At 51.1% G+C, this 25,789-nt stretch overlaps 1 protein-coding gene across 4 annotated transcripts in view; it reads right to left on the bottom strand.

Moving 5' to 3' along the window:
- NDRG1 (N-myc downstream regulated 1) overlaps positions 1–25,789 on the bottom strand; it is a 57,047-nt gene that overhangs the window by 22,197 nt on the left and 9,061 nt on the right. Inside the window, exons 1-5 of one of the 4 annotated variants that reach the window (XM_081505320.1) lie at positions 23,346–23,620; positions 22,077–22,157; positions 17,888–17,923; positions 3,906–4,011; positions 2,069–2,189 (exon numbers count right to left, since the gene is read on the bottom strand). In XM_081505320.1, coding sequence (XP_081361446.1) covers positions 2,069–2,189; positions 3,906–4,011; positions 17,888–17,923; positions 22,077–22,139 — 326 coding nt within the window. In that variant the 5' untranslated portion in view covers positions 22,140–22,157; positions 23,346–23,620. Of the gene's footprint in view, positions 1–2,068; positions 2,190–3,237; positions 3,588–3,905; positions 4,037–17,887; positions 17,924–22,076; positions 22,158–23,345; positions 23,621–25,789 lie in introns of those variants that run through there. The other 3 variants (XM_081505319.1, XM_081505323.1, XM_081505322.1) reach the window with 3 other exon arrangements.

Below are 25,789 nucleotides of genomic sequence, written 5' to 3' on the forward strand. Positions count from 1 at the left end.
AAGGAGCCAGACCCATCCCCTCACCCCCAAGCCAAAGGCTGGAATCTCATGGTAACTTTGGGGAACAAAGACCCAGCACCTTAACCTCTAGGTCAACTGAATAAAAATTCCTGGGAGTGGAGTCTGGGTTTCAGAATATTTTTAAAATCTCCCCATCGGGAGCTAAGAGCCACTGGATCACCCTAAGTCTTTCAAACAATTTGGCCAAGCAAAGATGGATATGCTGACAGACCTCAGTCTTCATCTGCTGCTGTATTAAGAAGCTTATAACGTGTATGTTATATCTCCGGGTGTCCCTTCCCTTCCTCTCTGAGAAAGATTAATGATTTAAGATAAATCAGTGGATACATGTATATGTATGGCTAAGTCTCTTCACTGTCCACCTGAAACTATCACGACATTGTTAATCGGCTATACCCCAGTACAAAATACATAGTTTAAAATAAAATAGAATAATCTGAAATACGATGAATATATGTAAATGTGTAACTGAATCACTGTATATCTGAAACTAAGTCGCTCAGTCATGTCTGACTCTCTGGGGCCACATGGACTGTGGCCCTCCAGGCTCCTCTGGCCATGGGATTCTCCAGGCAAGAATACTGGAGTGGGTAGCCAATCTCTTCTCCAGGGGATCTTTCCAACCCAGGAATCGAACTCGGGTCTCTTGCAGTACAGGCAGAATCTTTACCATCTAAGCCACCAGGGAAGCCCCGACACAATACCGTAAATCAACTATGCTTAGTTGCTCAATCGTTTCTGACTCTTTGAAACCCCATGGACTGTAGCCCACCAGGCTGCTATGATGGGATTTCCCAGGCAAGAATACTGGAGTGGGTTGCCACTTCTTCTCTGGGGGATCTTGCTGAACCAGGGATCGAATTCATATCTCTAGCATCTCTTGCATTGGCAGGTGTATTCAATAACACTGTGCCACCTGGGAAGACCTGCAAATCAGCTATGCTGCTCCTGCTAAGTCGCATCAGTTGTGTCTGACTCTGTGCGACTCCACAGACTGCAGCCTACCAGGCACCTCTGTCCATGGGATTTTCCAGGCAAGAGTACTGGAGTGGGGTGCCGCTGCCTTCTCCGGCAAATCAACTATACTCCACAAGAAAAGGATAATTCAGAATACTAGTCAAAAAAGGAGATCTCTTCATGGAGACCAAGAAAGCCTCTTCTGGGAGACTTTAAACCCAAGAACCTGCTCCCACCTTGGTTCAATCACACCGTGGCAGGATTCTGCCTCCCCTGTGTGACCCTGACTGTCCAAGGCATTCATTAAGCCTGGCCTCGGTCTCACAGCCAGAACTGAGAGGCCATGCCAGCCACACACCGTGGAGGAGCAGGAAGTGTAGACATCTGGGAACAAGGTAGCCTGATGTTCTGAAGAGGGGATGAGCCTTAGATTCAGCAGACTGGGCTCAAACCTGATCACCCCCTCCTCCAATTAAACTAGCCGCAGAGCCTTGAGCAAGGCAGTCAACCTCTCCATGCCTCAGTTTATCCATCTAGAGAATGGAGCTACCAGCACTGGTTATATAAGGATTAAATGCAAATAACATTTTCAAATAAAGATGTTTAAGCCTGGTCACAGGACGCACTTCATCAATACTACTTCCAACAACGATCTCTCTTTTTCTGCCCAACTTTCTAGATCTTTCTGCTAACCATTTCATCTTGTCATGAACCTCTCCCATTTCAGTCCTGTCTGGGCTACAAACACCTATTAAAAAGTCAGCCTAAACAGGCTGCTGTGAGGCCGGGGGTCAGGGGGCCGACAGGGGTGGGGGATGGGGAGTTAGTGTATGATGCTTGTGGGGCTTCAGTTTAGGCTCATAAAAGAGTCCTGGAGATGATGGTGGAGATGGCTGTACCACAAAGTGAATGTACTTAATGTCAATACACTGAAAAATGGTTAAACATGGTAAACTGTAAGTTATATACATTTTATCATAATAAAAAAGAAAAAAGTTAAAAACCAACCTAAGGCCTCCCCCCACCGCCTGTTTCCACCCTGCACAGCTTTCCTGCCCCTCTCCCGGGGCCCAAGGCTCCCTGCTCTTACCCCGTGGGGAAGGATGCAGCGCCGTCCTGCTGGCCGGGGGCGTCCACGTGGCAGACGGCAAAGTGCTGGGTGATCTCCTGCATGTCCTCGGAGTTGAAGAGAGGGTTGTAGCAGGTTTTGTCTGGAGAAGAGGCAGGTGAGAGAGCAGAGGAAGAAGGTAGGAGAGAATGAAGTCTGCGTCCATTCTGTCTGTTTCACGCCTACACGGCAGTCAGAAGGAACTTTCAAGAATGGTCACCTTTCTTTCCCACTGTCCTCTGCTGATAAAAGGCAAGAAGCCCGCACACCACAGCAAAGAGTAGCCCCACTCTCTGCAACTAGAGAAAGCCTGCAGAGAGCAATGAAGACCCAGCGGAGCCAATAAATAAAATTTTTAAAAAAGGACCTAGTATCGGATCTGGTACAGATGGTTATGGTTATGGGGAGATGTGGGAAAAGAAGAGACTGATAAAAGAGGAATGAGAGCGAAGGAGAAAAACAGTTTTCAGTGACTGACATCATTCCTAGCCTCAAGGTACTAAGAAGTTATAGTGAAAAAAATGTCAGTCGGACAGTCTGCTGATCAAGAATTGAGCAAACACCCAGCTTGCAACACACACTAGACTAGGAAGGCCTATAAGTTCCTTCCTAATCGTCACAGTACCATTTCTGCTTTCTGTAACTGTAATATTAAGTTGATCTTATTCTGGGCCCCCTCCATCAGTAAAAAGCCCACCTTTGGTAACACTTCCTGGTAATTGTAAGAATTCGCGGTCTAAACATTCACAGCAGCAGCATGCAGAACAGTCAAAAGGTGGGAGCAGGGCAAACACTCAACAGCTGAGAACAGATAAGTAATCTGTGATGGGTCCACACCTCGGGGTCTCATTCAGAGAACAGAGTACTAATACATGGTACAATGTAGACAAATCACAAAAAGAGCCAGTCAGAAAGACCACATTTTGTGTGATTCCACTGATAAAAAAATGTCCCAAATAGGCAGATCTTAGAGACAGAAGGTAGACTAGTGGTGGCCAGGGCCTGGAGGGTATGGGAGATTGGGAAGGTGACAGATAGAAGGACAGGCTTCCCTGGGGGCTCAGACAGTAAAGAACTTGCTTGCAATGCAGGAGACCCGGGTTCAATCCCTACATCAGGAAGATCCCCTGGAGAAGAGAATGGCTACCCACTCCAGTATTCTTGCTTGGAGAAATCCATGGACAGAGTGTATAGTCCAGGAGGTCGCAAAGAGTCAGATATGACTGAGCAACTAACACTTTCACTTCACTTTTCAAAACTGCTCTGAAATGGATTGTGTTGGTGGTTGCACAATCCTGTGAAAATACTAAAATCCACTGCATGCTTTCATTAAAAGTAGTCACACAGACTGACAGCGGAGGGCTCCTGAGTCCCCAGCATCTCCACGCCCCCCAGGCAGCGCACTCCAGGCTTGTCCAGTCTGTAGCAAGAATTCTTCCCAGAACATTTCCAGGAAGTCCTCTGCGTTGCTAAGTTGCTTCAGTCGTGTCCAACTCTTTGTGACCTCATGGACTATAGTTCATCAGGCTCCTCTGTCCATGGGATTCTCCAGGCAAGAATACTGGAGTGGGTTGCTATTTCCTGCTCCAGGGAATCTTCCCAACCCACGGACGGTACCTGCATCTCATTAGGTCTCCTGCATTGGCAGGCAGGTTCTTTGTCACTAGCACCACCTTATCGAGAATTCTTCCCAGAACAGTTCCAGGAACTCCCAGCAAAAGAGAAAGAACTGGACACCCCCCCCCCCCCGCCCTTCCTAGCTGACCGTGTCCCTCAACCCTGGTGGGAACTGGCTCACCCAGAATTCCTCGGAACTTACGGTTCATCCCAATGTCATGGTAGGTAAGGATGACGGGCCGGTTCCCCTTGGGGGTCCCACACAGCGTGACGTGAATGGAGCCATGCAAAGTTTCAATGTCCTGCTCCTGGGAAGAGAACAGACAGACGGGCCTGTCACATGGGACCAAAGCCACGTGTGGCTGGAATTACTGCCTGCAGACACCCAGCGTGTCCCACTGTGGTTTGCAGAAGCTTCTCATTTGGTCCTGGGCGTTGAGTGGCAAGTCTCTCTGGTCAGAGAAGTCACTCGTAGAAGCAGAGATGGAAGCGGGGGGGACCATGGAAACCCACCCCTCCCATCCCTTTCGGTCACTGGTTGCCAATCTGAAGACCTTGACTCAAAAATGAAGAAATACACCCCAATTCTCAGGTTCCTCCTCAAGAGCTGAAAAGCTCATTATCTGTGCTTTTAACAAAAACTCTCTCCCTTCTCCATCCATCCCTGGCTGAGTGACGCAAGGACTCACAGGCTTCCACTTTGAAGACACCTGAAACATCTCCTGGGCTGTACCCTGCTTCTGTGAAATGGGAAGAATAATAGAGCCACCTGGGGAAGGGTGAGTGCTTTACAGAGGATGGTCCCGGGTATATCAGGCTCCCTGCTAGTGCCCAGGCCCGCCCTCAGCACAGGGGACCCAGCCTTATGCCCCCCCCCCCAAATGAGTCCCCCATTTCCCCAGCCCTCTCTTCCTCTAAGTGCCTGCATTACAAGCACTGGAAAAATCCACAGAGGATGGAGTATGGTTCCACCCCGAGTGGGGGCCACAGGTCATCTGCCGGGTCCAGCCCTGGCTCTGAAGCCACAATGGGAACAATGGTTCATTGTGGGGGCCGCATTCTCCATTGTCTCTTCAGCAGACCCACACGGTGCCCTCTAAAAATAGGCGAGGCTGGGCAGTGTCCCCACTGGCTTGGGGCATCAGGGTTCAAACGCAAGCTCGGCCTTTTCCCAAGCCCTCTGAGACCTGGAGATCCATCTGTAAGACAGGAGGGAGCCGCCCACCCTGGGTTCCTCAGCAGAGGAGATAACCTTGGATAGGGAAACAGTGCCAGGTGAGAGGGGGCTGTCCCAGACACAGGGCAGAGGAGTTAATGTCCTCTTTCTTGAAGCATCTTCTCCAGGGGCACATATCTGCTTCTTAGCCACCTCCCCAAACAGACTGCAAATTTCCAGGGAGAAAGGGTGACTCCGCCCTGGACAGGGTCTGGCCTGGAGGAGGCACTTAGAGATTTACGCAAAGGAGGTCAAACCAGTCAATTCTAAAGGAAATCAACCCTGAGTATTCATTGGAAGGATTGATGCTGAATCTGAAGCTCCAATACTTTGACCACCTGATGCGAAGAGTTGACACACTGGAAAAGACCCTGATGCTGGGAAAGACGGAGGCTGGGAAAGGGCAGGAGGAGAAGAGGGCGACAGAGGATGAGATGGTTAGATGGCATCACTGACTCAATGGACATGAGTTTGAGCAAACTCCAGGAGATAGAGAAGGACAAGGAAGCTTGACATGCTGCAGTCCATGGGGTCCCAAAGAGTCAGGCATGACTGAGCGACTGAACTGAACTGTAGCCAAGGGTGATCAGAAGATTCAGTTCTGGCTAACAAAATGTCAACAGAAGTTTCTGGAGCTTTGAGGAGAAATTTTTTTAAAGACTCAGACTTGGCCTTTTGAGTTTTTCCTTTCACCCATCTACCTGCTTACTACTTGGAACACGGATGTGATGCTTGGGGATTCAGTAGCCATCTTATGAACATGAGGACAAAAGCTCCATGCTCAGGATGACAGAGCAGGAAGCTGGAAAAAGTCTGAGACTGGGTGACATTTATAGTCTGCTGTACTAGTCCTTCTGGGTCAGCAAAAATATCAAACATTATCCTCTTTAGGGCACTGTGTGTTGGATGATATTAATTCCAATGCTACACTCATCCTGTGACCCTGGCCAAGTTACCAGACTTCTCTGAGAATTCCTTCCCTCAGCTGTAAACTGAAGTCAATAACAAACCCATCTGCTTATGGAGATGCTCCTAAAACTAAAACCGTCATAGGGACTGGTAATTGCAATGTGTCTCTGCAGGCTGGCTGTTCCGGTTGCCTCCCCAGAGACAATTACTGTCAAGCTACAAGGACCAGCTCCCAGGGTTTAAATCAACTGTCCAGATGATCTAGGAGAGCTCTGAGATCTGCTGCTGCCACCTCCCTCCATAATCCGCCTGCTCAGCAGGCCCTGGGGAGACGCTGAGCGCTCTGGACCCTAAGAGGATGACACAGTTACCCAGGCTCTAAGTCAGCTGGCACTCTGGGCTGCCCCTCCCCTGTCTAGCAAGCCTCGGTCAAGGCATGGTCTGTGGATGGAGGGCACCCTTGGGAACAACAGGCAAAGAAAGCTGGTTTGGGGCTCATAAGATGCAGCATTAAGTCAAGGCTTGTTGAGGCAAGAAAGCCAGATCATGAGAACAGAGGCTCAGGAGAAAATGCCAAGCGCTGGCCCTACCAACATCTTTCTGTGAAATAAGGTACCCTCCCCCCATCTTCCTGGTTCCCTGCCTGGGCACACAGTGGGGAAAGGTGGGCCTGGCTGAGCCACTGATCTCGCCCTGCCCATTGAGTAAGGAGCACGTGAGTTATGAAGACTGACAGGGGAGGGGGTGCGTTGTGGAAGGAACGCAATCGTGTTTGCACAGAAGGACACGATCTGCTACTGAGAAAGCTCTAAAAAGCCAGGTCTGGACCCTGTGCTCCTAGGACAGCCGTTTCACAGAGGACAAAAGCCAGTCCCAGGGGCTGAAGCCTAGCACCCAAAGGTATACAGCTGCATGTCACTGAGTGAAGATTCCCAACAGACCCCTGGGCCTCCAAGTCCTGATCTCTGGCCCAGTGGGACATCTGGAAGAGAAGAAGATCTCACAGAGGTCATGCTCCCTCTATTTCTCAGTTTTCTTTAATGTTGTCATCACATCGAGAAACAGTCAAGAAGTTAGTCAGGAAATGATCTGCAGTGGGTGAAAGGGCGACAGCCTGGGAATTCAGTGGGAGTCTCCAAGGAGGACAGCCTCTCTTGGATTACAGAATGAGGAAGAGGGGAAGGAGGGCCATCCATGGAGAGAGGGAGGCAAGGAGGCCCGAGGGACTTCCTTGATGGTCCAGTGGATAAGAACCTGCCTGCCAAAGCAAGGGACAAGCGTTTGACCCCTAGTCCCAGAGGATCCCACATGCCACAGGGCAGAGAAGCCCCTGAGCCAAAACTACAGAAGCCTACAAGGAAGAGCAGCCCCTGCTTGCCTCAACTAGAGTAAGCCTTCGTGCAGCAATGAAGACCGAGTGCAACCAAAAACAAATGATCAGTTCAGTTCAGTCGCTCACGTCCTCTCCAACTCTTTGCGACCCCGTGGACTGCAGCACGCCAGGCTTCCCTGTCCATCACCAACTCCCAGAGCTTGCTCAAACTCATGTCCATCGAGTTGGTGATGCCATCCAACCAGATGATACATACAACAAAAAAGATTCTAATATATCTCCTTTCAAAAACTTTTATAGTCAAACAGAATCCTTGGAGTTGGTTCTTGGACATGAGTCTGCCTCTCTTCAGACTGCTGGTCTCCTGAATAAAGCAACCTTTTCTTTCCAACCAACCCTTGTCTCTCAAGGATTGGCTTTTGAATGGCAAGCAGCCGAACACAGGGTGCTGAACCTGTGTTCAGTAGCAGTATCACAGCAGATTTGTAAAACTTGATTTATTGCTCTGTTGCTCTCCTACTCTCCCCAATATGCAGAAGTTAGAAACATAAATTAATAAAAAAAAAAATAGCTTATGTAGTCACTAAAAAAAAAAAGATTCTAATACATCTTTAAAGAAAAAAAAAGGAGGTGTGCACGCTGAGTCTGAAGCAGTGACAGAGTGCGACAGTCATGACACCTCGGGGACAGTGCGTCTGCCCCATTGTTACAGATTAGAAGACTGAGCCCCTAGGAGGTCAGGCGATGAGCTGAAGACACAGGGCTAGCAGAGGCAGAGCTGACCCGCACCTGCTCTGCCACCACACCTAGTCCTTAGGACCAGGAGATAGGCGTGTACACAAGGTCAGTCTGTTGGCCTGGGCTGGACAGACCTGGCGAGCCGATCCGAGCCCCACCACGGGGCTGCTGGCGGGTGAGGCGCTCCCGACCCCTCCACCGGGACAGCGTTCCTAGGAAACCCGGGAGGAGGGCAGAGAGGTTAAGCCTCACTTGGCGCTGACCCAGATGCGTGCCACTGCCATCTGTCACGCTCAGTCTCAGCGGCTTCCTCGGAAGTGAGGCTGGGGGCAGGCGGGGACGGGAAACCGTGGGTTGAGGATTTCCAAACCTCTGAGTTCTGCCCACCTTCAGTCAGGGGGCAGGAAAACAAGAAGCAATTGTGTGCAAAGAAAGACATTCGTAAAAGGTTTCCATTTTTCCTGTGAGTTGATCTGCTTCCAAGAGATGGGGGGAGAAAAAAAACCAATGCCCCTACAGGCAGGAATCAGACACCCTGCCTCTGCAGGCCCAGCTCCACCAGACCGGGAGCTCCAGAGCAGAAGCGGGACCCCAGGAGACCCTCCAGCCCCCCACCCCTCCTGCCCAGCCCCCTCCATTCCCTCCACCCGCAGGCCCTGTGGGTAACATCAGCTCATTGCCCGGAGATCCCTGGTGATCACACAAACACAGATTCCCATGGAAACCACAGCAAATCAAACCATCCAAATAACTAAAGATCCAGGTGGAAGGAATTAGAAAGAGCAAATCCACCAAGAGGGGCAAAAGGAAGTGACCCAGCCCCTGGGCGGGGGGAGCCACGAGCAGTGAGCTGAGATCTGCCACCCCCACCAACTCGAGGGACTGAGTCAGGCTTTGCCGTCTAGCTCATCATTGTGCGACCCTGGGCAAATCCCTTACACCCTCTCTGACCTTGTCCCTTCAACAAGGATGCCAACAAGACCTCCTGTAAAGGATTGTTTTGAGGGTTAAGTGAGATGATGCAGGAAAAGAGGTCAGCACAGTGTGTGACATATAGCTAGTGATCGAGACATCAGCTCTTACAGCGCCCAAATTGACAGACGGACCACCTTTAAGACTTATTCAGTGGTATCATCTGACCAGTTTCTTAACATCTCCAAACTGGTCTCTTACCTGCAAAGGAAGGGTCACTTCCCACCTTAGCAAGAAAGCCCTGAGACAATGGGCGGACATACCAATACCCCCCCGCCTCGGGGGCTTTCCACAAAGCCTCCCCACCTGCAGCAGAAGGGGTAGGGCTGGATCATTAAGCATCTGCCAGCTCTGATAGTCCTGGATTCTAGAATTCTAGCCAAAGAAAATAAATCAGAACTCAAAATACTTCCACTTTCCCCACTCATCAAATTTGCAAACACTACTGCCTAGGCTGATGCCAGAAAGTTCTCTGCAGAGCCAGATCAAACCACTTCCTTCCTGCAGCCCCAGCACCCCAGGCCAGCAGCCCACCCAGCTCCTCGCTCTGAGGGTATCAAAGCCCCTCTAAGTGAAGGACAGAGCAGGGTCTCAAGAACTGCTGGCAGAACATTACATGCCTGGCCAGGCACCCATCGACCTGCCCTAAAACAGCACCCGGGCCAGAACAAACTGCCCATCGAAGGTGACATCAGCCAGGATGAGATAAGGCCCAGATGCCATCTGCTCTGGTGGCTAAGCCGTCTCCTGAGATAGCAGCCGTGAGGCTATTTGTCACTGAGGACCTCTGGGCTAACGGTGTGTATTTTGATTCGTGCACACACACACACAAAGTTCTTGACCACTTTGGGAAGGGAAACAAGTCTGCCCCCATTTAACTAAAATGCTGAGGCACCAAATATTTCTCGAAAAATAACACTGCTTTGGGACACTCACAGTGAAGAAGTGTAGCCTCCTCCAACTCAACCCCCAAGAACTGCCCAGAAGGGACTCCATTCCATGAGCCTTAGGGACCAACTAAATGAACACATAAAAGTGGACTGCCATTAAGGCACATCAATGCTTCAGTCCTTACATCAGGTCCCCGTCCAGGGTTTAAACATAAACCCACAGGAGCACTGTTTGGATTAGCTACCCGGCCAGATCTTTTCTGATAAAAAATTGCAAAGGTGAACTGGAACCTAGTCCATAAAACGTAGATTGGCCATTCCGGGGTTAGCCCTGCATTAAGCGTCCCGGTTGGCAGAGTCAATTGGGGGCAGAGTTGGGTTCAATGGGGCCCCTTCACAGCTCCTGGCCATGGGAAAGCCTCAGTTTCCTCATCTGTCAGGCAGGCGTGAGGGTGCAAGTCCCAAAAGATTCCAACAAAAGAGCCTGAGAAGGCCTGGGCCTGGCCTGGCTCATCAGAGAAGCTGAAGCCCACCGCACGCAGGAGCCTCTGTGCGGATCTGAGGTCAGGTTGTGCAGGCAAGTGCCTGGGCTGGGACGCCCATCAGCTACCCTTGAGCAAGGCACTGTCAGTCTGCTCCTGGTGCTGTGAGCAGTAACCCATCAGGACCCAGAGAAGAACATCAGCTTTTACAGTGCGATGCATCTTCTGAAGGACGCCCTTCAGAAGTGGCTCACACCCATGGTTTTAGAGACTGCTGGAAATCTGCGGGAAACCTTCATAAACATTGTGAGTCAACTGGATCCAGGAGCCAAATCCAAATGAATATAGTTTTATCCAAAGATCTTTTCGGAAGCAACCCTTGACAAGGTGTCACTTGGTACTCGGATTTAGCTCAAATATTGTGGTTCATTGGTAAGGGGGGCTTCCCTGGTGGTCCAGTGGTAAAGAATCTGCCTGCCAATGTAGGAGACGCAGGTTCAATCCCTGGGTGGGGAAGATCCCCCGGAGAAGGAAATGGCAACTCATTCCAGCATTCTTGCCTGGAGAATCCCATGGACAGAGGAGACTGGTAGGCTACAGTCCATGGGGTCACAAAGAGTTGGACATGACTGAGCAAAAAATTGGTAATGTGGAGTCTATCAGCAGCTGAGAGGAAGAAGACTCAGAATCCAAGCCAAGGGGCCCTCTGCGTGTGCTGTCACCTCTGCACGGCGATCGGTCGCTACTTTCCTGTCACAGGAGTCCACCTTTCCCTCAGGTCACAGTCCAGTGTCACCTGTTCCAAAAGCCTTTCCTGACCCCTCAGCCGAAGTCCTCACCCGAAGTCCTCACCCGAAGTCCTCACCCCATCATGGCAGCCTGTGCCATCGTCCTCCATGCCCTGATGGTAGCCCAATTTGTCATTTCGCTCAATCGATCACGGGTGCCCCACTCCACCCCCTCGGCTTCTAAGGGCTCAGGAGGAGTGGCTGCAATCCCAGCCTTATATCGCTTGCACCCCGTGACCTCAGGCAAGTGACTGAACCTCTGTGCGGTCAGGCTGTCCTTCTGTCAGAGGCAGACGGGGTTCGTTGTGAGCAGTAGGAACGCCAAACGGGCAGCTCACTCAGGATGGTGCTGAGCAATATACTCCTTTAGAACTGACTTCCCTGGAAACAGGGTCACTGCCTGTCACACTCGCCCCTGTATCCCCAGCACCAAAGACGATGCCAGGCACAAAGCAGGCCTTTGCAAAAGGAACAAAGGCAAGCAGTCAGAAAAACGCCTCCAGCTCCCAGGAGAGCTCTGGGATCCAGTGGGAGGGCTCGGCCCAGGCTGATGAACCTCATCCTGCTTCCCTGGCCCCTTGCCCAGGCTTTCTCCCTCTGTGGTCATCAGGTCTTCACTCTGCTGATGTCCAGAGGATGTAGAGCACCCCCTCTGCCACTGTAGCCACCCTCAAGTCCACCGGTGCAGATGGTGGGGCCCACACTCTGGTTCTCCGCTCTGCCTACCACCTGTGCCAGGGACAGGAGCACATGACAGAGCTCCGCAAACTGTCACAAGTGATATAAAAGCGACAAATTATCTTCACAGAGAACAGATAAACTACGTCTTCGAGGTTCCTCCAGTGACCAAAATTTTAGAAATCTATGGCCGGCAAAGAGATCAAACCAGTCCACCCTAAAGGAAATCAACCCTAAACATTCATTGGAAAGACTGATTCCGAAGCTGAAGCTTCAATATTTTGACCATCTGATGCAAAGAGCCAACTCACTGGAAAAGACCCTGATGCTGGGAAAGACTGAGGGCAGGAGGGGAAGGGGGTCACAGAGGATGAGACGGTTGGATGGCATCACTGACTCAATGGACCTGAGTTTGAGCAAACTCCAGGAGATAGTGAAGGACAGGGAAGCCTGGTGTGCTGCAATCCATGGGGTTGCAACGAGTCGGACATAACTGAATGACTGAACAAGAAAAACAACAATACCACAGGACCCAACAATTTCCCTTTTGGGAACGTCCCAATAGGACAGAGTCAGGAATGGCTGCTGGACACCCGTGTTCACAGTGGCACCAATCACGACACCCAAAGGACAGAAGCAACCCAAACGTCCACTGGTGGATGAAAGGAGGAGCAAAATGCAGCCTAGACATACAACAGAGCAGGAGTACCCAAGCTTAAAAAGGGATGGTGTGCTGACACTGGCTACAGTGTGGACGAAACGTGAGGACATTACATTAAGTGAAACAAGCTAATCACAGAGGACAAATACTGTACAATTCCACTTATATGAGGTACTGAGAGTAGCTAAACTCCTAGAAACAGGAAGCAGAATGGTGGCTGTCAGAGGATGCAGGGAGGGGAATGGGGAATCAGTATTTCATGGGGACAGAGTTACAGTTTTGCAAGATGGAAAGAGTTCTGGGGACTTCCCCGGTGGTTCACGGGCTAAGACTCTACACTCCACACTCCCCATACAGGGGGCCTGGGTTTGATACCTGATCGGGGAACTAGACCCCATGTCACAACTAGGAGTTTGCATGCTGCAACTAAGACCCAGCATAGCCAAAGTCCATGGGATTTTCCAGGCAAGAATACTGGGTGGTTTGCCATTTCCTCTTTCAAGGGATCTTCCCAACTCAGGGATCGAACCGATGTCTGCTGCATCTTAAACAAATAAATATTTCAGAAAAGAAAGATGGAAAGAGTTCTGGAGGTTGCCAAGGGGAAGGAGGTGGGGAGAGGGATGGATTGGGAGTTTGGGGTTAGTAGATGTATACAACTGCATATATAATGGATAAACAACAAGGTCCTACAGTATAGCACCAGGAACTACATTCAGTATCCTGAGCGAAACCATAATGGAAAGGGAAAGAAGGTGAAAAGTCACTCAGTCGTGTCCAGCTTTTTGCAACCCCAAGGACTATACAGTCCATGGAATTCTCCAGGCCAGAATACTGGAGTGGGTGGCCTTTCCCTTCTCCAGGGGATCTTCCCAATCCAGGGATTGAAGCCAGGTCTCCCACATTGTAGGCAGATTCTTTACCAGCTGAGCCACAAGGGAAGCCCAAGAATACTGGAGTGGGTAGCCTATCCTTTCTCCAGAGGATCTTCCTGACCCAGGAATCGAACTGGGGTCTCCTTTACTGCAGGTGGATTCTTTACCAGCTGAGCTACCAAGGAAGTCCATAATGGAAAAGAATATATTAATAAAAAAAGAATATATATGTTTATAACTGATTCACTTTGCCGTACAGCATAAATTGACACAACACTGTAAATCAACTATACTTCAATAAAAATATATTTTTTTAATTTTTTAAAAAGAGTTCTGTAGATGAATGGAGGTGATGGTTGCACCATATTATGAATGTACTTCATGTCACTGAAGTGTGTACATTTAAAAGTGGGTTAGGATGGTAACTTTTATATTATCTGTGTGTGCGTGTTCAGTCACTTCAGTCGTGTTCAACTCTTTGCAACGCTATGGACTGTAGCCCACCAGGCTCCTCTGTCCACGGGATTTCCAGGCAAGAATACTGGAGTGGGTTGCCATTTCCTCCTCCAGGGGATCTTCCCAACCCCGCATCTCTTGCATCTCCTGGATTGTAGGAGAAGTCTTTACAGCTAAGCCATCGGAGAATCCCTATGTTATATATGTATTTCAACACAAAAAAAAAAGTTGGAAAAACCGGCTGCATTACTGGGCCAACACTGACTGGGAAACATCACACCAGGTTCCCTCTACACAAGGTGGAGTCTTGGTCCCCATGTGCAGATGGGGAAACTGAGGCCTGAGGGAGGTGAAGCATCTTGCTCTGGGCCATGCAACCAGGAAAGGGCAAACCTGGCTCTCGAATACGCCGAGTCTGGGTGACTCTGTGGCCTTGACCCTAGGGGAGACAGACATCACAAAGCTGCCGTAGGAAGACAAAACCACAGACCTGATGGCGGCTTCCTGCGAAAAGCGGGGCTGTGGACAAGAGCTAATATTTTAGTAACAGAGAAAGTAGATTCATCTTCCTGCCCAGGGCTCCCCAGCCCAGCCCCGAATGATCAGCCAGACCCTGGGACTGCAACTCCAGCTCCACAGCCCTTGGAGCCCACCAGACAGCCAGGGCCACGGCTGCTGTAGCTGTTGCGTCTTTCCAGCCCTTCTGCCCTGTGACCCTATTTTCACGATGGTGGGAAATGACCAGACGAGGATCCGATGCCATCTGTTAGCTCCCACACTGCACAGCACTGCATAAGCGATTCCCCTCTCTCTGTCCTTCAGTTTCTCCAGCTGTAGAAGGAGGGTCTGGATGAGCTAAACCTGGGACGCCTGGAGACAGTCTACTCACCTCCCCCTGTCCACAGTACCCCCACGTGCTCAGTGTCCTGAGACAGAGACCAATGGACGGAGCTCTGGCCCGGGGATGGGGCAGACAGAGACCTCGGCCTGTGAACCACACAGTAAGAGCACAAGCTCCCTCTCTGCTTGGACAGATTTGGGAGTGATGCCCAGTCCCACCCGCCAGCCTGTTTCCCCATCTGAGTGATGGGGATAATGGCACTGCTGCTTATGCTATTGTTGAGGTGTTAAGTGAGATACTGGCTGGGGAGCCCTTAGCAGAGGGCCTGGCTCACAGGAAGCATCGCTAAGCCAGCCTCATCAGGTGATGCAGAACAGGAGGCTCTCAAAGCTGGGAGAGAGAAGGCCCGGGGTCTGGTGCCACCTTCCTGTCATTGAAGGGGGACCTCAGGCAAGCGACTTCCCAGCCCTGATTCTCTTCTTAAACTAGTGCTATAAAGAGCACCACTGGAGGCCATGTCCCATGAGACCATGCGCTCCTTGAGCACCAAGGTCTGTGTACTGGGTACTGAAGCAGCTAGTGAAGTGATGGGTTCAGGTCTCCCCACCCTCTGATGGCCTAGCAGGGGTAGGGAGTCGATAGTCTGAGTCACAGTGGGACAAAAGAACCAGACACGGCGGGTGATGGTGGGGGTGGATGACTAGCCTTTGTCCCAGGGCCTGAGCTACTCACAGCCTCCACTCCTGGCTCAAGTCTCAGATCTCAGACCCTAGGGAGCAGCCCCACCCATCCCAGGGCCCTCTTTCTGTTCCTCTGCACAAAAGGTGGCCTGAGCCCACCAGGTGGCCCGGCTTCCAGCTCTAGAGGGGGTGCAGATTCAGCCAAGACCACCCCGCTGACGTTCCCACCTGCAGTGACCCCAGAGGAGAAAGTATGCCTGGAGGTCTGATCACGTTTCCTCCCACCCCCCTCCCCCAGGGACGTGTGCTGGAGGGAGCTGGTGGCTCAGGAGGTCCCCAGACCCCAGAGTCTAACGGTCACATCCACACATCCATCCATGCCTGTAACCTACATTCTTGCAGAGAGTGTGGCCTCTGCTTCCTGAGCAGTAAACACAGCCATGAACAGCACTGAACAGCACTGGAGTCTGTTCATGGCTGAACTCTCCTGGAGTTACATCCAGGAGAGAGGGGAACATGAAATCCAGGGGGCCTCCCTGGCTGCATGACTTGGAGGCACTGCTCATTTGTAATAAGATGATAGCAGAACCTCCCCCGCCCCACCACCAAGCAGGGCTCATATGAAGAGTAAATGAACATATTTGATTAATAAGGCACTGTGCTTAGAACAGTGCCTGGCACACAGTTAGAACTCAAAAGCATCCATTCTTACTGTTGTGTTACAGATGGCAGGTAACTGGCTCAGAAGTTCTGAGTAACTTGCTCAAGGGCACAAACCTTGAAAAGGTCAGCTAGAATTAAATCCGGCTGACCTGACTCAAAAAGGGTAGGGGGAAAGACGCTTTTGTTCAGGATGCCACGATGTCGCAGCTGTAGCCTGATCATGGCAAGTCTCACTGTCTGGGTGGCTCAGTTTCTTCATTCATAAAATGGGGAGATGCCAGCTCTGGTCTGGGCGCATCCACTGCAGAGGTACCGAGAGGCTGGGATAGCAGCGATGCTGTAAACCCAGGCTGCTAAGTCAGGGAGGTGCTCCTGAAGGATGAGAGGGTATCTCTAGACTCAGCTGCTTTTAACCACAAACTCCTAGGGTGGAAATGACCTGTCCCAGCCCAAGCTGTCCCTGTGGCCTGCCCCAGACACCCGTTGACAGCAAGGGAGGCTCGAGGGCCCCAAGCTGGAAGGACCTCCCTCGGGCAGGGAGCTTCCCTGCCAGCTCACGGAGTCACCCTCAAGCCAAGCCGGTGCCCCTCTGAAGTAAATGGCACATGGTGGCTGCTAACTGTTGCTCAGGCCTCCTGCTCATAGCCCTGACACAGACGCTACCAGGAGGGTGTGAAAGCAGGTTTCACAGTCAAATTGCAAAGAGCACGGTGCTAGCTGTGCAACCACAGACCAGGCACAACTAACCTCTGAGCCTTAGCTTCCTAAACTTTAAGAATGAAGACAGTGGCCCCGGCTGTCTAATGCTATTGGGGTTCAATGGGGTGTGCCTGCAGACTTCAGGGGCCACACGTCTGCCTGGGTGTCCAGGGCCTGGTGCACAATGATAGTGCAATCAGTGTGTTCTGAACAGGGCAATATAACACAGTGGGATGTGCTGGCCTCAGAGGACAAATGGCTGAACGGAAACCAACACCTCGGCTACACCAGGGGTTCCTGGGGCCCAGGGACAGGGTGAGCTGCAGGCACAGCCAGGATGACCTGTAAACACTAAGACCCACGCACCTCACCCGTGCTCTTTGCATTCGCCTCCCTGACTTCACACCAGCCAGTGTTCCCAACCCCACTCCCTCTTTCCCCTTCCTTCCAAAGACAACGCCAAGATTCACAGCCTCTGATGGATGGAGGGCCAATCACTGAAATACGAGATTCAGGAAGACCAGTGAGCTCTTTGCGGGGAGGAAGGAGGTGAATGGTATGATGGAGTCGCAGGACTCAGGACGGGCCAGAAGCTGGGGTACCTGTGTAATGCGCAAGCAGAGGGCCAGGTGAGCGTGCCAGCCTGTGCCCGGCCTGTATGAGGCCCTGTCTTCTCCAGGAAGCCCACATGACCTGGATGTGCTCAGGCTTCTGGCCCCGCCCCCAGGGCCCTGCATAGTGTGGGGGCCTACGCAGCTTTGGAATAAGGAGTCCAAGACTTACAGTTCCTGAGGTTCTGACCCACCCCTTGGCCAAGAGAGGTCAACCCCCTCTCCTGAAAGCTTGTTCCTGGCAAACCTCCAGAGGCACCCCCCCCCTCTTGCTCCATGCCAACCTGGAGCAGAGAGGGAGCCAGAAGACCACAGCGAAACTGGTTTCACTTTCCTAAGTGAAGCCAAGAACATCAAACCTTTGCTTCCCCCATCCCCTCGCATCACAGGGTCCCAAGCCCACCCAACATCTCGCCATTTCCTCTGCACTTGCCTCCCAGCTCTGCCCAGCTCTGCAGGGTCAAAGGGGCTACTGGATCTCTGTCCGGCTTTCACAGAGGCTAACTGGCTCCTGCTTCCTTGGTCAGAACTCAAACCCACTTCTCTCCGGGGAGAAGAAGCTGAGTGCAGGGAACCGGCTGAGACCACTTTGTCTCTCCCCTTAGCCCTAACGTCTGAACACGGATCTAACCCATGGAAGAAAGGGGGAAGAAGACAGAAGAGGGGCAGGGGAAGGGAAGCCTTCTACTTGCCTGAACATCAAACTCTTGCAGGAGGCCGGTGATGGTCTGTGGAGAGACAAGAGAGATGGTCAGTTTCATCACTTTCCCAGGGCTGAGAAGTAATGTCCGAACACACAGACTTCTCCATGCCCTGAGTCTATTATATCGACCCTATGTCCTCTGTGGAGCCTAATTCTTTCCAGAGAGACTTTTTATCTCAAAGAATAGTTAGTCCAACAGAAAAGTAGACACAGTAGATGGATTCCTCTTTGACTAGAGCCTTGGTGAAAAAGATCTGAAGGTCTAAGCTAACCACAACTGCCTATAAACTGGCCTCTGTCTCCACCCATGTGCTACACTTTTAAAGCTCAAACTTGTTCATGTCACTGTCTTTACATTTCTTCCATGGCAGCCCACCATCTGGATTAAAATCCATCTCTAATGGGAGGAGAGCAGAGCATTCCCCACCATCCAACAATCCTGAATGTCTAGCCCAAATTCCATCTTTCACCAGAGTTGTCAGTGGCAGGCCTGGCCCAGGAAGATGGGAAAAGGGCTATTGTCCCCCGGGTAGCAGTGAAAGTACAGGTCAGAGTTGAGACTGGAGCCACCCTCGGCCAACACTGACACCTTTTCCTCCTAGCTCAGGATGGAGTTCAAACACCCCCTGAAAGCTGAGCCCAGCTGGATCCACCACCACCCACGATGAAAGAAGACAGCTCAGCATAGCAAAAGGAAAAAGAGGTGCTGGAAAGGGGCATGGGACCCCTTGGAACAGCCAAGGGGCTGGGAGTTAAAACTGTAACACCCAACTGCTGAAGGAGATTAAAATAAGGAGGGGGATGGGGGTGAGCATGAGACTCAAGAAGGAGATGATATATGTATAATTATGGCTGATTTGCATTGTTGTATGGCAGAAACCAACACAACATTGTAAAGCAATTTTCCTCCAATTAAAAAATAAATTAAAAAAAAAAAATATATCAATAGCTTCAAACCTCCTAGGGCTAGGGTTAAGAACAGAAGGGAGTTTGATAAATTCAAGTGGAAGCAAATGGTGGCCAACATACTTCTGTGCGCGCGCGCGTGTGTGTGTGTGTGTGTATTGATAGGAGGGAGTAGAAAAGCTGCTTCGTACAACCCTAATCATCACAATGTTAACAAGAGTGCAGAGGTCATCCCGATGGATGATGGACATCAGGAAGGACTTCCCAAAAGCAAATCTAATTAAAAACATTTTGTTGAGTCAGTCTAAGGAAATGAAGGGCTTACTTCCATCTAAACCTGGAAAGAAAAGGCCAGTATCTACTTAGAGACAGACTGACACGTAACTTGGAGTTGATAACCTCCTAGATGTTTATTTCAGAAATGAAATTTTCCAAGGGCAGCACTAGGCTGCCTATAAATGTATAAATGCTGTGTGTAAACAGGCTTCCCTGGTAGCTCAGATGGTAAAGCATTTGCCTACAATGCAGGAGACCTGGGTTCGATCCCTGGATTGGGAAGATACCCTTGAGGAGGAAATGGCAACCCACTCCAGTACTCTTGCCTGGGAAATCCCATGGACCGAGGAGCCTGGTGGGCTACAGTCCATGGGGTCACAAAGAGACAGACACAACTGAGCGACTTCACTTTCACTTTCACTTTCAAACATGCATTTACCCTTGGACTTAGTGATGCCACTTGGGGAATTTATCTAAGACCTGCACGTGTATGAAATGACGAACATGCAGGATCCAAAGAGTCTACGAATACCTGCGGCTCTGCTGGCAACAGTAACATGGCCCCAGGTATCCACACACAGGGCCCTGGTCAAATAAACGTGGTGGAAGACTGTGATGCTGGAAAGACAGAAGCAAGTGTCCTATGGACTGATGTTGGAAAGGTGTGCAACATATGTGATTAAATAAACAAAGCAAATGTGGTATACTATTTCATATGGTTTTGCAAAAGGGGAGGGATAAGAATATGTTAATATGGGGCTTCCCTGATGGTTCAGTGGTATAGAATCCACCTGCCCATGCAGGTGACACAGGTTAGATCCCTGGCCCGGGAGGGCCCCACGTGCCTCAGAGCTGCTAAGACCATTGCCATAGCTACTGAGCCCATGCTCTAGAGCCCAAGAGCCACAACCACTGAAGCCTGTGTGCCCTAGAGCCCCTGCTCTGCAACGAGAGAAGCCACTGCAATGAGAAGCCCACACCGCAATTAGAGAAAACCCCGGGCGGCAGCAACGAACCAGCACAGCCAAAAGTAAATCAAATAATTAAACAAAATTATTTTTAAAAGATGCTGATATGTATTTGCATCACCTGGGAGTTTTTGTTTCTTTTTTTTTTCAAGACTGTGTCAAAGATGCAGACAGAAAAGGAAATGGATTTGAAGCATACATAGTGAGCAGTATTCGAGTTGGCAAACTGTGGGCCTCTACCTTCCTCCACCTTCTTTTTGTAAATAAAGTTTTACTAGAACACAGTAAGCCCATTGGCTTCCATACTGCCTAGGGCGGCTTCCAGGCTGTAACTGTAAAACTGAGCAGTTACATCAGAGACCATGGGTCCTCAAAGCCTAAGACACTCTCCAACTGGTCCTTTACAGAAGACATCTGCAGACCCCTCGTGTGGGAATGATATCGAGGATTCTGCACCTTCCCCTGGTCTGGCTTCTAATCCTATCCAAATGACCTTGGGAAATTCTCTTCCCATCAAGATGAGTTACCATTATCTATATAATGGAAAATAGAAAGATGCGTCTCACCTTCATAAAGAAAAGTCCATGACATGCACACACTGCTATATTTAAAATGGATAACCAACAAGGCCTGTATAATACATGGAACTCTGCTCAATGTTACGTGGCAGCCTAGATTGGAGGGGAGTTTGGGGGGAAATGGATACATGTATATGTATGACTGAGTTCCTTCCCTGTTCACCTGAAACTATCACAACATTGTTAATCAGCTATACCCTAATACAAAATAAAAAGTTAAAAAAAGAAAAGTCCATGAAATAATGGACCTAAGACAGAGCAGCCACGTGCAGAGTCATAAAGGAATTAAATGAATAAGTCCGTTTACCAATGGCAGCTGGCCTGAGTTTGGCTCCACATCCCATACTTTGTAACCATGTGACCGACAGAGAAGGACAAATTAACCTCCAGGAAACTCAGCTTCCTCTTCTGTAAAATGGGAACAATCACAGAACCTAGTCTCTAATCAACCACAGCCTTATCCTTTAATTTAGCAGGAAATAACCTATGACGTATGATTAGTCCAGAAACTGGCATGCAGGGCGTGGCTCATGTATGTTAATTATTACTTTTGAAAGCATTTAGTTCACTTCAAAGTAACCCCACTGTTGAACCCAAGCTTTACATTTTACAACAGGTGTCTCATCACAGGCAGTTACAAAACTCAGTGAGAACTGGGATATGAACATAGTTTAAAAATACAGTGTCAACTGTGCAAATGAAAAGGTTTTTCACATCCACCCACAGCCAGTCCAGGACGGATCATGCCAGGCTAGGCTATACGGCAGGGGATTCTGTTTCCAACAAGGAGGTCTTGTTGACTTGAAAGGTTTGGCCAAAAAAAAAGAGGGTGATAATTGTAGCAACAAGAGAATGTGAGCATAGCTGGTCCCCTTCAGGGTGGACAAGGTTCTAATGGCTCCACGTGAATTAACCCACTCCATCCTCACCCTGGCCCCATGACACTAGTCCTAGGGTCACTGGTTTTTAAAGTTGGGGACCTGGAGCATGAAGAGGTTGAAGGATTCACCAGTGGTCACGGAGCAGCAGAGTGTCACAGGCAGGACCTGAACCCAGGCAGTCTGGTCCCTTAGCCACTAAGCTATGGGGCAGGCAGAGCCAATGGGCAACGGGCTTCAGGTGGCAGGTTTAGAACACAGGATGTCAGAGGTGGAGGTGCTTAGAGGAATTCTGGTTCAATGCCCCTCTCTTTACAAGTGAGATCAGTGAGGGCAGAAAGGCCAGAGGTGGGAGAGGGGACTTAGCCCTTGCGAGCCAAGCTGGGACTTGAACTAGAACCTCCTGGCCTTTTGCAACTGGACAAGGTGACCTGTGGAAACCAGGAAGCAGTGGACATGTGCGTGTGTGTGCACATGTGTGTGTGCACGGATGCATATTCCTACTGTGCACACACATATGTCCACGTATGAGTGGGGATGGGAGGGAGTGTATGCAGGCCGTCTCCACTCACCTCCCCTTTCTCCACCAAAGGCTTCACCTCAGCGAGGTCCACATCCTGCAGCTCCCGAGACATGTCTCTGCTGTCACCTGCCTGCACAGAGACAGAGGCCAGGGGGTTAGCAATTCCGGCTGAGAGGTGTTTCCAAACAAAAGCAAAACCGAGGCCAGAGAGGGAGCCCTCACTCCCCAGACCAGCAGTTTCTACCTCCCGCCCACCATCCCCCGCCCCGGTCTTGCCCCTGGGGATGGTGGGAAGTCTGTTTCCTGGGACAGGAAACTGAGGCTTTTGGACAACTTAGTCGGTAAAGACTCCACCTGCAATGCAGGAGACTCAAGTTCAATCCCTGGGTCAGGAAGATCCCCTGGAGAAGTGAATGGCAACCCACTACTGAAGAATCCCATGGACAGAGACGCCTGACAGGCTACAGTCCATGGGGTCACAAGAGGTGGACACAACTTAGCCACTACGACACTCAAAACCAGGCCCTGACACCCAGGCCAGGCCCACCCACTGCACCAAGGACAGATGTTTCTCTCTGCCCTTTAGAAGGAAACCCACGTCACTGCCACATCCCAAAGTCAGACAGCCTCAGCTTGACAAGCAAAAGGGGACAGAAGGTCCCAAAGGCTGGCCACGGGTAGGCATGGCACTAGCTCCCTCCCCCTTCATGCCCACACCAGTGGGACGTCCCCAGCAGATGGACGGCCACAGAGATAGCCCTGTGTTCATTTCTGGGCAGGGTACTCTGCTCCTTGCTGGGGGCGGAGAGGAGAAGGGACTGTCTCAAGCCAAGATGACAGGACTGAGCATTTGGGAAGACTTTGAAAGAAAAAAGATCTTCAAGGCACAAAGCACTTCATGAGCCAGAGCGGGGGCAGGAAAGCAGGGGTGGGGGGAGGGCTGGGGGCAGAGATCGGGGCCAGAAGGGGACCCCCGGGCTCTGACGCCAGGGAAGCTGCAGGAGAACCACGAGAGCAAGACGGAGCAGAGTTCCAGCAGTGGAAACGCCACTGTAAGTGATGCCCTGGGGACTGAGGCTTGGGGGGTGACAGGTCCTGAGCACACTCCCTCTTGGGGAGCTCAGTCAGGGACCTGGAGGCAGCAACATTTCTTCTTAGGGGTGAAGAGTCAGCTGGGAGAATGAAGCACCCCCCAGTTTTGGGGTGAGGTGCGATGAACCCAGAAGGAGGGGTAGGTGCTGCAGGCAGAGCTGAAGAGACAGAGTGAAGGAGTAAGTGACAGGAGACCAGGGACCCCCACCAGGTCACAGACCCAGACCTTCTAAATCGGGAACTGGGTGAAAACCTGCTACTTTCCAGAGTGGGGACCTCGTCCCAAACTCTCCATGGCGCCACAGATGCAACAGCCAGACCAAGAGCACAGGTCTCTGAACTTCTCAATTTCAGCTCCTCTGAGGACCCAGCTCCCTGCAGCCACAGGAACCTTCTTTGTAAAACACCTCTCAGGTGTCAGCGCGTTGCACAGCAGGGCCGCCCCGCATCCCCTCCCACCAACGCCAGCACGTGGTGTTCCGTGGGCAGATCCCCTGGGACGCTCTGGTCTGGGGCCCCAGTAGATAACCAGCCCCACAAGAATGCCTTTATGCAGCCTCTGGAGTCTAGGCTCCAGAACATTCCGAAAACAAAGTCGGTTTTATATTTGCGAGCATTCCTGGGCAGCTGCCAGCTCGGAGGCAGGAGGCATGAAAAGCCAAGGTCTGCCGGCCTTGCTAACTCAGCGTGTTCATGGTCCCGAGACTCTGGCCGTGGGACACCTCGCCTACACAGGCCAGGGAGCCTTCCAGAAGCTCAAGGCTCTGGCAACGCTAAGAGGAAAAGGACTTCACGTGTCACACGGGCTCCTTCAGAACTCAGGGGTGAAGTCAGGGTCTCTGGCTACCCCTGGGCCTCCATCCCCACCTGCCAGCTCCCCAGGACAGGTAGGTAGCCTACTTGGCTCATTCCCTTCCGTCCCTGTAGCCCCTAGCATCACAGCAGACAGAATGAACAGACAGATGTACAGCTTTTATGCAGCTTCACAGCAACCGATCATTCAGTCGTGTCCAACTCTGCAATCTCATGGACTGTCGCCTGCCAGGCTCCTCTGTCCATGGAATTTTCCAGGCAAGAATACAGGAGCGGGTTGCCCTTTCCTCCTCCAGGGGATCTTCCCAACCCAAGGACTGAACTTACATCTCATGCGTCTCCCGTGTTGGCAGGCAGATTCTTTACCACGGCGCCAACTGGGAGGCCCATGTTTGTATTTACATTCACTCTTCTGTGGTTTAGTAAACCACAGGAGTGAAATGTCTTGAGAACAGGTCTACATGTATAAGGGTCCAAGCTTTCAGGCTGCCGCTCAGCCCAGTGTGGTCAGGTCTCCTTGGCTGTCTTGACTCCAGCGTGATCCCACTGGAGGATCAGCCTTCACCCACCCTCTCAACCTCCCTCAGAGCCAGAAAGAGTTCAGGTCCAGCTTTCCTGGCTTCCCAAACATGCTCCTGGAGAAATCCCTTTACCCCACACCTTCTTTTCCCTCTTACAACTCAGCTTCCCAGACCCCAGGAGGCAGTGGCTTGAAAACTGGTGAATCTCCCTTAAACATCAGTATTTGAGAACTGCTCCTTTTTGGAAGCTGGAGGTGGCCTCAGGGAGCCCCCATCCCTCGTGTGCTCAGGGCCCTGGGGAGACTCAGAGAGGACAATCCCAGTTTTTTGTCCAGACGAGGGTGATTCTGTTCCCCCATCTGGCGATATCCGGAGACATTCTTGATCGGTATGACTGGGAGATGCTACTAGCATCCAGTGGATGCAGGCCAGGGCAGCTGCTGACCACCCCACAGGGGCACAGGGCACCCCCACAGCAGAATTATCTGACCCCAGGAGTGAAGGGGCTGAAACGCCCTGGGCCTAGACCAAGAAGCAGCCAGTGAGAATCCCAGGGCTCTGAAGTCTGCAGGGAGACCAGATAAAGCAGAGGACACTCCAGTTTCTCCTTGTCCCCTGGGAGATGGGGGTGAGTGGGAGGTGCAGTTCCTGCAGGCCCAGGGCAGCCTGTAGCTGATAACTGTAACTGGACACATCCTGACAGGGGAACTCAGCTAGGACCTCCAGCCAGGTCACTGCTGGTGATTCCCAAGACCACCCAAATGGGCTGTAGAAGGTGCACCTTGAGCCCCGACCCCCCCCAGGCTCCCCACCCTCCTCTCTGAGTTAGGGTGCTCTCAGTCCAACTCTGAAGACTTAGGCCCCTTGAGGCCAGCCCTTAACCCCATCTCTGTTGCATCCATCAATAAACTTTGCGAACTTTTGTTTAAGAAGCTGGAGGTCTAAAGGAAACCTTATAAGGAATTTCAATATATAAAACTGTTTTTAAGAAGAAGGCTGATATGTTTTAGATGAAGCCAGGGACACCTCCCAGCAGCCCCTCGTGTTCCCCCTCCATATCGTCTGCCCCCCAAGAGGCAAGAACAGCCCTCAGAGCCCATCTGAGCTCCACGAAGCATGTACTGTAGGACAGTTTACTCGGAGGGAGTTTTCCTGCACAGCAGTTGTCATGTGCCAGACACTGAGTGAATCGAGAAAGGACCTGTAACAGCTCTGTGATGAGACCCGACTATGCGACAAGTCAGGCGCAGACAGGAGGTGACCTGGTGTGAGTGCCAGGGCTGCTGCCCCCATCCCTGTCCCCTTTAGGCTCCACACAGAGGGTGCCCACATCTGA

This window comes from Giraffa tippelskirchi, chromosome 6 (assembly GCF_054371585.1).
Source record: "Giraffa tippelskirchi isolate mGirTip1 chromosome 6, T2T-mGirTip1v1.2.pri, whole genome shotgun sequence".
Taxonomy (NCBI): domain Eukaryota; kingdom Metazoa; phylum Chordata; class Mammalia; order Artiodactyla; family Giraffidae; genus Giraffa; species Giraffa tippelskirchi.